The sequence below is a fragment of the Impatiens glandulifera genome, chromosome 2 (genome assembly GCF_907164915.1).
Source record: "Impatiens glandulifera chromosome 2, dImpGla2.1, whole genome shotgun sequence".
Taxonomy (NCBI): domain Eukaryota; kingdom Viridiplantae; phylum Streptophyta; class Magnoliopsida; order Ericales; family Balsaminaceae; genus Impatiens; species Impatiens glandulifera.
In genome coordinates, this window is record NC_061863.1 from 22,437,744 (window position 1) to 22,449,638 (window position 11,895).

Consider the following 11,895-nt stretch of genomic DNA (forward strand, 5'->3'; position numbering starts at 1 on the left):
CCTTCACCTAACTCTTTTAACATTTGATTTCATGGGTCGAATCTTGGGCATGGGTCGGTCCATTAGTCGGGTGACCGGTCGGATCCGTCAATTGGATCCTTTCCTTGGCCTTACTTCGGGTTGATTTGCCTTTGATTTGGATCTTCCTATCTCTATTCACAAATCTGATTCGATCTTGCATGTGGATCTTGGATTGACCAATTTCCCTTTATCCTACAAAAGAAATAAAATTAAAACAAACAATTAAAAAAAGCAATTGTATTATTATTAATTATTCCTATTTTGAAGGAACAATTATAATTATAATAAAATACTAACTAACTTAATCTGCAAAATCTAATCTAACTAATCTAATTAAAAGAAAACAAAATATACCTAACGAAATTTTATAAAAAAATGCTAATATATATTTTGTAAATAATTTTTTTAATTTTTATTTTTTATAAATACCCAAGTAATTAATTAAATAAAACCTTGAATATTTTAAGTATAATAACTTCTCTAAGTGTTGTAACATAGACAAATTACTACCTTAACTTTATTAAGAATCCAAAATCAATTATTTTCAAAAACTCAATTGTTTTAAAAAATAATCGTCTTTAATATAAATCGTGCAATGAGTCCGTGAATGAATTCGAGAAAATTTTATAGACTCAGATTTATGAAAAGCATAAACTATAAAATTTGGTGTGAAAAATGAGTGTCTACAGTTACTATGTATTTTCCCTAGTGTTGTTTTAACAGAACAGTTTCATTAGTTTCGTCAACTTCCATCTCAATTACGTCTAACTAATTCATGCTTGCAACCAAAAAGTCTGGAGTAAAAAATCAATTGCAATTTCTTTGATATAGAAAGAGCTATCAATAATACCTCGTAGCAACGCTAGGGTTTGACGATTTGGTGGATTCTGCGGCTAGGGTTGAAGAACAAGTCGAACAAGTCTTCAGCGTTGTCTAAACTTGGGAGAAAATGAGGTCTGAAGGAGGGGCAACAATGGAAGACAATTTGGACGAACAATTTCTTTGAGATAGAAAGAACTATCAATAATACCTCGCAACAACGCTAGGGTTCGACGATTTGGTGGATTCGGCGGCTAGGGTTGAAGAACAAATCGAACAAGTCTTCAGCGTTGTCTAAATTTGGGAGAAAATGAGATCTGGAGGAAGGGCAACGATGGAAGACAATCTGACAAGAAAACTGATAAAGATTAGAAATAGAAATCCTTGAATTTGAAATAGGAAATGTATTTCAGGAAGAATAAGGAATTATTTTGCCAATAGAAAAACATCTCCAACTCTATATCTAAATCAAACTTAGAAAACTGTCAAATCAAATGAAAAATATTATCAAACACAACATTAGGTGTTAATCTCAATTATATTATTTCAATATTTTGTTTAGAATTTTTTTGAGATAAATAGTAATTCACAATTGGTCAAACTTATTTAGTTTAAACTATTCCCATGACTTAACTAGAGGTTAGAATTTGTTAGGATTTTGTATTTGATTTGTTGTTGTTATATGGAGTGAGAGATATTTTAATAATTTATAAATAATGTATCATTTTTGTATCCTTCCTTCCTTTCATTAATTATATTATTTAAATAATTAATTAAAATATCTTTCACTTTTACTTATATATTTTCCTCAAAAAATAATTCCCAATAACTTAGGGTTTCATACCCTAAATGCCTAACAACTAAACCTTGTAGTAATTTTTTTTTTAACAAAAACAAGAAACAGGAAGAAAGGAGATTTCTTTGTTTTTGGATATACAGTTTCTTTCTCTCTCTCTCAGTCTTGTCTGTCTTCCGCTCGCGCCTCCCGCTTGATACGTTGATAAAGCCAGAGCCAGTACTCTCTCAGCTCGCCTCTCTGAGCGAACGGACAAGTGCATTGTGCCTTCAATTGCTAACGCTGCATAACAATGATTCCACCTAACCAGGATTACAACAACGGCAACCATCACCAGCAAATGGGTCCCACACCGAAACTCCGACGATGTAATCGTCGCGCCAGGTCGCGTGAGTGGGGAGACGGGCCGGCTACGGTTTCTGCCGCGCCGCCACATTCAGGGATAGAAGCTCCTCCTCCTCCATGTACGGACTTCGATAAGGCCTACTTCCATTCTTACTCTCACGTTGGTATCCACGAAGAGATGATAAAGGTCTGTTTATAGTTTCGGTTCATTCCCCATATCCAGTTAGTAGTTATCTGTGTTGGTCTGCGTTTTGTTTTTCATGAACTTTCGTTTTTTGATTGCTGCAAGAATGGTTCGTCTAGGGTTTAGTATAGGATTTTGCGTCCGAATCTAACAAAAATCAAGTAACCTGTATGTACGAGTTGTTTAAATGATACCCTTATTGAAACTTTTCTTCAGACCGCTTGATTGTTTTGAGCCTTTGCATTTTCTTTGCTAAAATGTATCCTTTTGGACGATGCAGGACCAGATACGAACGGAAACATATAGGAAAGCCATTATGCAGAATCAGAAGTACTTAGCTGGAAAAGTGAGATTACCATCATCTACTGACCTTTGATTTTTATGACATGTTCTCAATTGTAAAGGGTTACTGTCTATTTCCCTGAAAGATCCCATTGTTCATCAATGCTAGAAGCTCTCTTGTTTATGCAAGTTCTCTAATGCATTTATTCGCTATATCTTTCAGGTTGTGGTTGATGTTGGCTGTGGAACGGGCATCCTTTCTATTTTCTGTGCCCAAGCTGGAGCCAAACGAGTAAGATCTCTTATTTTCATATTACTGGATGTATTGTTTTTGTGGATAGAAATTAATAGTTGATTACAGAGGATTTTCTTAAATGGAAACTAGTATAGGATGACTAGGAGAAAGAACTAAGTAATCATGGTGAGCGTACTACAATTAGATCTTTAGCTTCTATTCTTGAAACTCGAGAAGGTTGAGAAATTGATGAAGTAATAAACAATGTTGAACTGTTGGCTTGATCTCTTTTTTGGACTTCTGTTCTCTAACTTCATTTGGAAACCCAATTTTTTTGTCAGATTTCTCACTCAAATATAGATGGGATCATATTTGGAAATAAGGTGTATCTGAATTTATTATATCACATATTCAAAATATAATTGGCGGTTTCTCAATCAGTTCTCAATCTAGATCCACAGTTATAAACAAAATTGTTCCCAGTAGGCTCCGTGTTTGAAATTGGAAGTTGTTACTCTAATCAACTGAAGAACAGGCAGCCTCTGTTTAACCAAAAAAAGAGAAAAGTTTTTCTTTCTTGTATTCACTGCACATCCGCCTTAACATTCTTACTCCGATGGTCATTTGTTTATATGGCTCACCATTCTGACTCTAGCAATTTTACTTCTAAATTCAATCTATGTCAAAGGTGCCTCCAGCAGCCACATAAATAAATATAACTTACTACCCTTGTCAAATATCGAAGTAACAAAATTTAGCTGACTTGGGCGCATTACTGAAAGGATTAAATGTCATATTTTGGTTGGGTAAGATATCTGATTCCCATAGCAGAATTACAAGCTTTTTGGAGCAAAAAATGGTTGTTGAGGAAAATGGTTCTGAAATGTGAAATCTTTGTCCTTGTCTTGATCCCATTTGGGGGGTTTTTAGAGCTCTTCTAGGTTTTCATATTGAAATCTTATGCAGATCAATCTGATATTTGTTTATGATTTTAGGTGCATCAGTAATTTATCTGCAATATTGCTTTTTCTGTTTGTTGCTGGTTTTACTGCCAAAAATGTACAGATTGTACTCTTAGGTCTTGTTTGGTGAAGGATTGATTGGATTTAATCCAAACTATCAACGATCAAATCATTCAAATCATCGACTAAAATATTAAAATACCCTTTATATTTTTTATAACATCTTATAAATACAAAGGATATTTGACTCATTTAACCCCAAATAAGTCACTTTTTCACCATTTGTTTTTCGTTCTTTCCAAATAATCAGATTCTATCAAACACCCCCTACCTCAAAGGCTCAAACAAACTCTTACTCTTTATTTTTCCTGAAAAAGTTAACAACCTCTTCCTCCTGTATTCTGTTCACCTACCTCATTGATATAAATTCTCTCTGCGTCAGCGTATTGTGTTTTTTTTCTCTTTAGATAAAAAAAAAACCTTAAGCAGATTAGAGGACCTTCGCCAATTTCCTTTCTTCTCTGAAGAGGGACGATTAGTTTTTTTATTCTACAATCGCACTATATAGGTACTGATATTGTATTGTACAATTCCACCTGTACAGGTCTATGCAGTGGATGCTAGTGGCATTGCGGTGCAGGTATTGTATCATTCATTTTTATTGACAAAATCATCTTGTATTCTGTTATGTTAATTCTATAGTATTTCTCAGGCTCAATGAATTCTATAAATGTCAATCCTCCCTTTACTGATGGCAGAATCTAGTAGATCCTGTAAAAATTGATGACACTTTTTAAAATCTACAATTGCATCTTTATATATCATGTTAAAATCAAAACATGCAAATCAATTAATACTTGCAGTTGCAGGTACTGTGGCATCTTAGTGTTTTTTAGCAACCATGTTTGAACCAACTATGCATTTATTAAGGAAAAAAAGTTAATTTTTCTTCCTAAGCTTGCATCAAAAGCTCGTTTGCTTCTTCAACTTGCGACGATCAAGATTTGCTTACTGAACTTTAAAAAATTGCCCAAGTTTCTTTGCGTCGTCAATTTTTGGTTAATTCCGTTAATGTCATATGCATTCGCTTTAGAAAGAAAATACAAACATTTGTAAACGATTGAGATTAAACAGCTGCAAAATTTGTGTAGAAATGATTAAGAACTTTGAATAATTCAAATTCCATTTTCAAAAAATTGAATAATTCATATTAATAATTGTTAATTGTATTAATTAATTGTAATAATTTCAAGAAACGATGACGGCAAATAATTTGAGCCACTTTTTAAAAGTAGAGAAAGCAAAACAATCCCGACAAAAAATGAGGAAACAAAACTAGAATTTTTTGCAAGTTCAGGAAACAAATGAACTTTTATCCTATATTTCAATAGAAGCAACTTAGCAGTTAAATCTTGTTTGTAATTCATATTGATTTTGAATTGAGCCTGTGACACATCTTGAAATTACTCTTCCTTACCAGGCACATGAAGTTGTGAAGGCCAATAACTTATCTGAAACAGTTATTGTTTTGCATGGGCGTGTCGAGGTATGCTTCTCATAACATGCTATTGGATGTTCTTTAAATATAAAAGGTATCTTTCGAAGTATGCCAATAAATTGTTGCTATTTGTACTGTGTGCTCTCTTTGGCCTTATTTGGAAGCTAAAATCAAAATTGATGCTTCTACTATTATTGCTAGTCCATATTGATATATATGATATTTTCTTTGTCAAAATTTAGAATCTACTTCCTTTTAACTTGCTCGAAAAGGTCTTTTGCCCACTCGTTTTGTTGTTGGTTGTGAACTCAATAGCTCAAATTCTCCACTTAGTTATCTTTTTGGCTAACAATGTTAAAAAGAATTCTTAAACTCCTTATATATTGCACATGGAATGCATACGTTTATCAACGTTCTCATTGATCTAGTCGTTCAATTTCTCTCAGCCAAATCCAAACACCAGAGAACCATATTTAAATGCCCCAAAATTTGGTTAAAATTCACCATAACTACCCCACCCTGCATAGCTTAATTGGTAAGAGTGTTGAACTAAGAGATTGAGGGGGTCTCATGTTCGATTCCTATTAAGAATACCTTGATTGAAGTTGGGTAATGGAGGAAATTTGATCAAATGACCCTCAAAAGAGGGTATTCTCAAAACTAACCTCAATAATAACTTTTTGCAAAAATAACTATTTTAAATAAATTTGGACCATTTTACCCTTAAATTTATTTTTTTCCTTTTTTTTGCGCCCAACGCCCTTCTCAAATTTTACTTTTTTTTCCACGCAAAATGATTTTTGCGCCCCACGCCCTTCTTAATTTTTTTTTTCCCACGCAAAATGCTTTTTACTAGCCACTGTTATTACAATCAACATGATCGATGTCAATAACTATATAAACATAATATAATCTCATAATCCACATTTATCCATCACTCATGTACTAAAAAGTTAAAATCAAGTTTCTCCTTTAATGCATTTGATTCTCTGTGCATATACGATATCTCAACCTTATTACTCAATAGGCCCTCCAACTGTTCTTCCATTTCATGCCTTAACCTTGAGAGATAATGGTCATTCTAAAATTCTAGATCCCATTCCTGGATAACAACTGAACTTTAATCGATACTGACTTCCTAAACTGCAGTTCTTGATCTTGCATTTTGCTTTGTTATTCAAACTTACAATTCAATGAAAATTCATAGAACACGGTACAACAAAGCAATATATGGTCCAAAAATTACCTGCAAACGAGCAACCTCTCCCAATTGCATTCCCAAAACACCTTCATCCCATCCTGATACAAACAGAGAGAGATTTTCTTTAGCTCTAGTTTCAGAGGGGAAGTTCAGATTTTTTAACATCCATTTAATATTAAACAAACTATAATAGTAATTGACTGTTGATAACTTCCATTCCATGTATATAACATTATTGAAACATATCAATTGCAATATTAAGCACAGAACCAAACGAATGAATTGAGATTGTAGAGTATTATAACCTTTAATAACAGAACCTAGGCCAGGCCGATCTTGAAAGTGAAAGGCTCCTGTCCAGGGTCCTTTGTGCTAAACAAAAAAACAAACAAAAAAGAGTAAAAATAAGATAAAGGGGTGGATCGATAAAAGGAGAAATCAAAATTGAAGTTCAATAGATTCGTAAGCGTACCTCCAAAACTTTTTAGTAAGATCTCCAATTTTGCTTGCATGCAAAGGAAGACGGTGGGAGTTAGAGCAAATATGCAGTACAGAGATTAGATATCGAACGAAATATAGAGAAAGGTAAAGAAATAACCAAATCTAATGCAGTGAATGGTGACGGTTTGGCCGACGACAGGCTTGGGACCGTTTCCAGCTTTCAAAATCTGCTTCTCCACTCCCATTTTCCAAGTTTGCTTCTTCGGTCTTCTTTCTCTTTCTGTATTTACGGTTAGGAAGGGAAATTTGATCCCTAAAAACCAGAAAAACATTCACCTAAAACCTTAAAAACCTAAAACCCTAAAACATATTATACACAGCATGCAAATGGAGCGGGGAAAAAAATAAAACTCACCAGAATATGCAAGCGGTGAATGGTTGCGGGGAGGCGTACGTCGTTGCTTGGCGATCGTCCGGCGTACGTCGTTGCTTGGCGATCGTCCGTCGTTGCTTGGCTTGCCAATCGTCGGGGAGGAAACCGGGGAAGAGAGTGAAGGGAGAGCAATGGTCGGTTCCGGGGAGAAGAGGGAAAAAAAGAAGAAAAAATGGGGGGAAAAGGGAAGGTTACTGGAATTAAAAAAAATATAGTAAGGGTAAAATGGTCAAAAATTTTAAAAAAATGTTATATTTGAAAAACCATTTTTTCAGGGTTAGTTTTGAGAGGAGGGTTACTTTTAGGGTCATTTGATCAAATTTCCCGGTAATGGTGGTGGTATATTACACTAGCCTCCTCCAGGAATAAAAGAAAATCATCGTAGCCCTATGTAGCATCGATACTTCAATTTCTTTTTCCGAAGTATCGGATACGATACGGCAAAACGGGTATCGGATACGGAAAAATAAGTATCGTTGACTTTTCTTAGGGTTGACCAATCCGATACGGTTTGGATACGTTTTGGGTGAATTTTCAAAAATAAAAATTTTAGTATCAAAATGAAAATAAATAATTATTTTAGGGACATATTTTGACCTAATATTAGACTTCATTCCCTTTCTTCCCCAATTCACCCATGAAACAGCTGCACTAGCCCTCATGATAATAGAGTTACGTTAATCTGAAAAAAAAAGTTAATTCATTCGAATATGCCCAATTTTGTTTTGCTGAAATATATTAACAGTCCTTTAGATACTGATAGATGTATGTTTAACTAACCGTCCTTACTCCTTACTAATAATATTATGGTTAACTAACTCTTTAAATCAGGTTAGGTTCAAAGTCAAATTTAAACCTAAATGTATCCTATATAATATTCAATTTATAAAATATTATATATATAATATTTTTATAAATTTTAATAATTTGTGTATCCTAAACTTATCGTATACTATATTTTCAAAATTTGTCGTATCGCCGTATCGTATTTGATATGATACCTGTATCCTATCCGTGCAACATAGCCCTAGCCTCTATCTTCTGTTATCAGGGCATACAAGCTATACAAAATGTTTTATGGGACAAACACATATTATGTAGTGTTTTTCTAGGTTAGTAAGTATAATCTGCTCTGATGTTGACAGGATGTTGAAATTAATGAAGAAGTTGATGTTATAGTTTCAGAATGGATGGGGTATATGCTTCTGTATGAGGTAATAAATTAAATATATTTCTATTTTGTTTTCTGAAGTATTTATTACCATGTGCCTTTTGTAATACTATTCTTGTAAGCGATTGTGTCTGTTGTGGCTTGCCTTCCCAGAGTATGCTTGGGAGCGTTATTACAGCCAGAGACCGCTGGCTGAAACCTGGTGGTTTGATACTTCCTTCTTATGCCACGGTATTCAACTCCTATTATATCTCTTCTGGTTTGATTGACCTCTCTGGTGCATTTACATGCTCCAAGTCCTTTTTCTGTTAGGGAGGCCAATTGTTTACGATTAGCAACATCGCTGTCTTTGTTTTATTGGGAAAGGCTGAAGCTTAAAATTTAAAAGCGAAAGAAGTAAAAGACAAAGGTGTACAATACATAAGTCAGTGTCCCAAATATTTCCCATCAAGTGGTTATTTCCAAATAATCTTGTGTAATGTAGGTTATAGAAAATCAAGTTATTTGGTTAAAATAAATGTATATATTTAAAAATAGAGGATATTTTAATATTTTGGTTTTGTATGATGTGGTTAATGAGTAGATTGTTGATTGGATAGTTCCAAATGATTCACATCAAACAAGACCTAGGATTAAGTAGAGGCAATGAGTACCTAACTCTTGCACATAAGCTAGTTAGCCTCATTGTTCCGTTACTTGCTTCTTCCACCTTCTACTTTGATTTTGAAGGTTTCAAAAGTTCACAATAACTTTCCATATCTGCTCAATGATTCTTCTTACTCTTCCAAACACTTTTTTATCATTTCTTTTGTAATTTACTAGTAACTGGAGGATTTGTCGAACTGGTTTACTTGTAAATTAGATTTTATAGGATTGGTTTACCACAATTACTCATAGGAGTTGGCATTTAAACTCTCTTCAACACTCTTGACTTTTCTTACTCGTGCAGTTGTATATGGCACCTGTCACTCATCCCGACAGGTATGCTGCAAGTATCGATTTTTGGCGCAATGTCTATGGGATTGACAGTGAGTGCAAATATTGAATTAAATTCTCTATAATATTTCTTTTGATGAATAAATGAGCTTTGTGGATTTCTAGAACTATTAATTTAATGTTCTTATGTTTTAACAGAAATTGTATCTTTTACTATGTTCTAAACTTTCCTATATCCTTATTGCTCAACCCGAATGAACCAATTGTATCTATAAATTGATTTATGTAATTTTCTTGTTGCAGTGTCTGCTATTTTGCCATTAGCAAAGCAATGTGCTTTTGAAGAGCCATCAGTGGAGACAATATTTGCTGAAAATGTTTTAACTTGGCCACACGTGGTAAAACTCCAGTTCTTCCAAATTGAACAAGCTTAGGAGAATGAACTGTAACTTGAAATTGTTTTATTTGATTTCAGGATTAGTTTTGGCTACAATTTTTATATGTACTTCAATATGTCAAATCTGCTTGTTTATTTATTGTCCCCAATAATTTGAAAGCTGTCTTAGGATGGAAGGGAAAGTTAGATGTCCTAAAGAGTATTGTGAGATCTTTATCTGGATATGTCTGAGAAACTGTCAATGAAGCATGCAATTTAAACTTAATTTGCTTAATATTGGTTGGTAATCTTGGTAAACATGTCTTTTTCTTCTTATGATTAACAGGTGAAGCATGTTGACTGCTACACAGTTACAAGAGAGGAACTAGAATCAATTTCTACAAGTTTTAAATTTACATCAATGATGCGAGGTAAGATGTCACTCAAGTGAAAACACCTTGAAACAAATATTTTGGATCCAGAAAAGTATCTGGATGAGATTATGTTTGAAACTACATTTTATAAGAGACATATTTAAAAATTTACTGGTTATTTCTCATATGGATCTGAATCCTAATCCTGATACAGAACATTATAGTTGTTTAATGAATCCGTTAGTGATCTCACCAATATGAAACTTTTTTATTTTTTTAACTTCTTTTTGTTTTCCTTTTCAGCTCCATTCCATGGATTTGGATTCTGGTTTGACGTGGAGTTTAGTCATCCTGAAAATGAAACCGAAACCGATAATGATTCATCTTTTGCTGATAATACATCAAATGGTCAACCGAATAACGTTACTACTCCAACAGGGAAGAGGCGGTCAAATCCTAATGAAGCACTTGTATTATCCACTGCACCTGAAGATCCTCCAACTCATTGGCAACAGGTATTTGCTCTTATGCATTTTCAAACAAACTAATTATGTATAATTAATTCATGAAGAATTTCAGTCAAACACATCTCATGAATCCAATTACTAGTTTATGAATAAAAAAGAGTAAAATTTATTCGTCAATTTAGAAATTTTCCCTTAAACTATAAAACTATTCTGATAACATCTTTTTAGCGCAGGACCATATTTGTTGACTAAACCATTTATACGTTAAATAGGTGTAGAGAAAAAAATAAGAGTCAAGTCCACGAAAATAGCCCTGTGTGGCTAAGAGTTTGAAAGGAAAATATCCCGACTAAAAATTGTTTTCATATCAAAACAGTTTATATATAATTGAAGGGTTTATATCAAACAAAAGTATTTTTTCAAAATTGCTAAATCCTTGAGAGTTGCTTATTTACTGGTTTACTATAGAATGTCTTGCAATAAAAAAAGGTTGAATAGAATCATTGGAATTTTAGTATTTCGTTCATGTGTGTGGATAAATATTTGTAAACTTGTTTTCTGCAGACAGTGGTGTACTTTTTTGAACCATTAGATGTGGAACAAGACCAAGTGATTGAAGGATCTGTAAGGTTGTCACAAAGCAAAGAAAATGCTAGATTCATGAATATTCATCTGGAATACGAGTGAGTAACACAATCTCTATCTATATGGCCATTATTATCTCTATTTTGTGAGGGAAAATGCAATCAAACAATATGATCTTTAATTTGGGGGCTGATGAACTTATTGCAGATCTGGTGATAACAAATTTGTCAAAGAATCGGTCATGAGATGATGATTCTGCCAAGCCTTCTTTCCGAGTAGTATGATCATCGATTATTATCTGCTCTCTTTTTTCAGTAGGTTTATACCTGAGACAGATTAATCAACATACTTTAGCGATTCTTCCTTGCTTTGATAAATTTTCTTGGGTTGAGATTTATGTTGGATTGTTGTCATCTTTGTTGTAAAGGTGTAGGTTTATTTGACCTGAGCAGTTTATTTTTTTTTTAATCCAAAACTGTTACTTCATTGAATTAGCGATTAAGTTGTCCAATGGTTGAATGCAGATTTTGGAAAGGACATGCTAACTGTTATTTATTGTGAAAAGATTATTCAAACATGCATCCCTAATGTTTAGTATATAATTTGGTTGTGATTTTAGTTAATGAGAAAAAAAAAATGAGATAAAAAAGCTATAAATCTTATGTAATGCTTATAGAAAATGCTAGAAAGATTTAAAATAAATGAAAATTGTTAACTTCAGATTTTTCTGCTCAGGATTTCGTACTATTATTTTGAATTATAGTATTGT

At 33.4% G+C, this 11,895-nt stretch overlaps 1 protein-coding gene and 1 pseudogene across 1 annotated transcript; one reads left to right on the plus strand and one right to left on the minus strand.

Moving 5' to 3' along the window:
* The first annotated feature begins 1,751 nt into the window (after nt 1-1,751).
* Nucleotides 1,752-11,612, plus strand: LOC124927522 (probable protein arginine N-methyltransferase 6). The gene is made up of 13 exons (XM_047467952.1): nt 1,752-2,168; nt 2,446-2,511; nt 2,671-2,739; nt 4,249-4,284; nt 5,125-5,190; nt 8,363-8,431; nt 8,542-8,619; nt 9,338-9,416; nt 9,628-9,722; nt 10,047-10,131; nt 10,378-10,589; nt 11,106-11,224; nt 11,334-11,612. Exons 1-13 carry the CDS (start codon nt 1,929-1,931, stop codon nt 11,374-11,376), a joined length of 1,257 nt encoding a protein of 418 aa, XP_047323908.1. The 5' UTR covers nt 1,752-1,928; the 3' UTR covers nt 11,377-11,612.
* Nucleotides 6,329-7,081, minus strand: LOC124927523 (annotated as a pseudogene).
* Nucleotides 11,613-11,895: the final 283 nt, after the last annotated feature.

Bases quoted from the DNA above. Each gene is read 5' to 3' on its own strand.
- LOC124927522 (XM_047467952.1), top strand. From the start codon at position 1,929: ATGATTCCACCTAACCAGGATTACAACAACGGCAACCATCACCAGCAA. The intron at 5,191-8,362 runs GTATGCTTCTCA...TGATGTTGACAG, and splicing joins TTTTGCATGGGCGTGTCGAG to GATGTTGAAATTAATGAAGA. The intron at 10,132-10,377 runs GTAAGATGTCAC...TTTCCTTTTCAG, and splicing joins ATTTACATCAATGATGCGAG to CTCCATTCCATGGATTTGGA.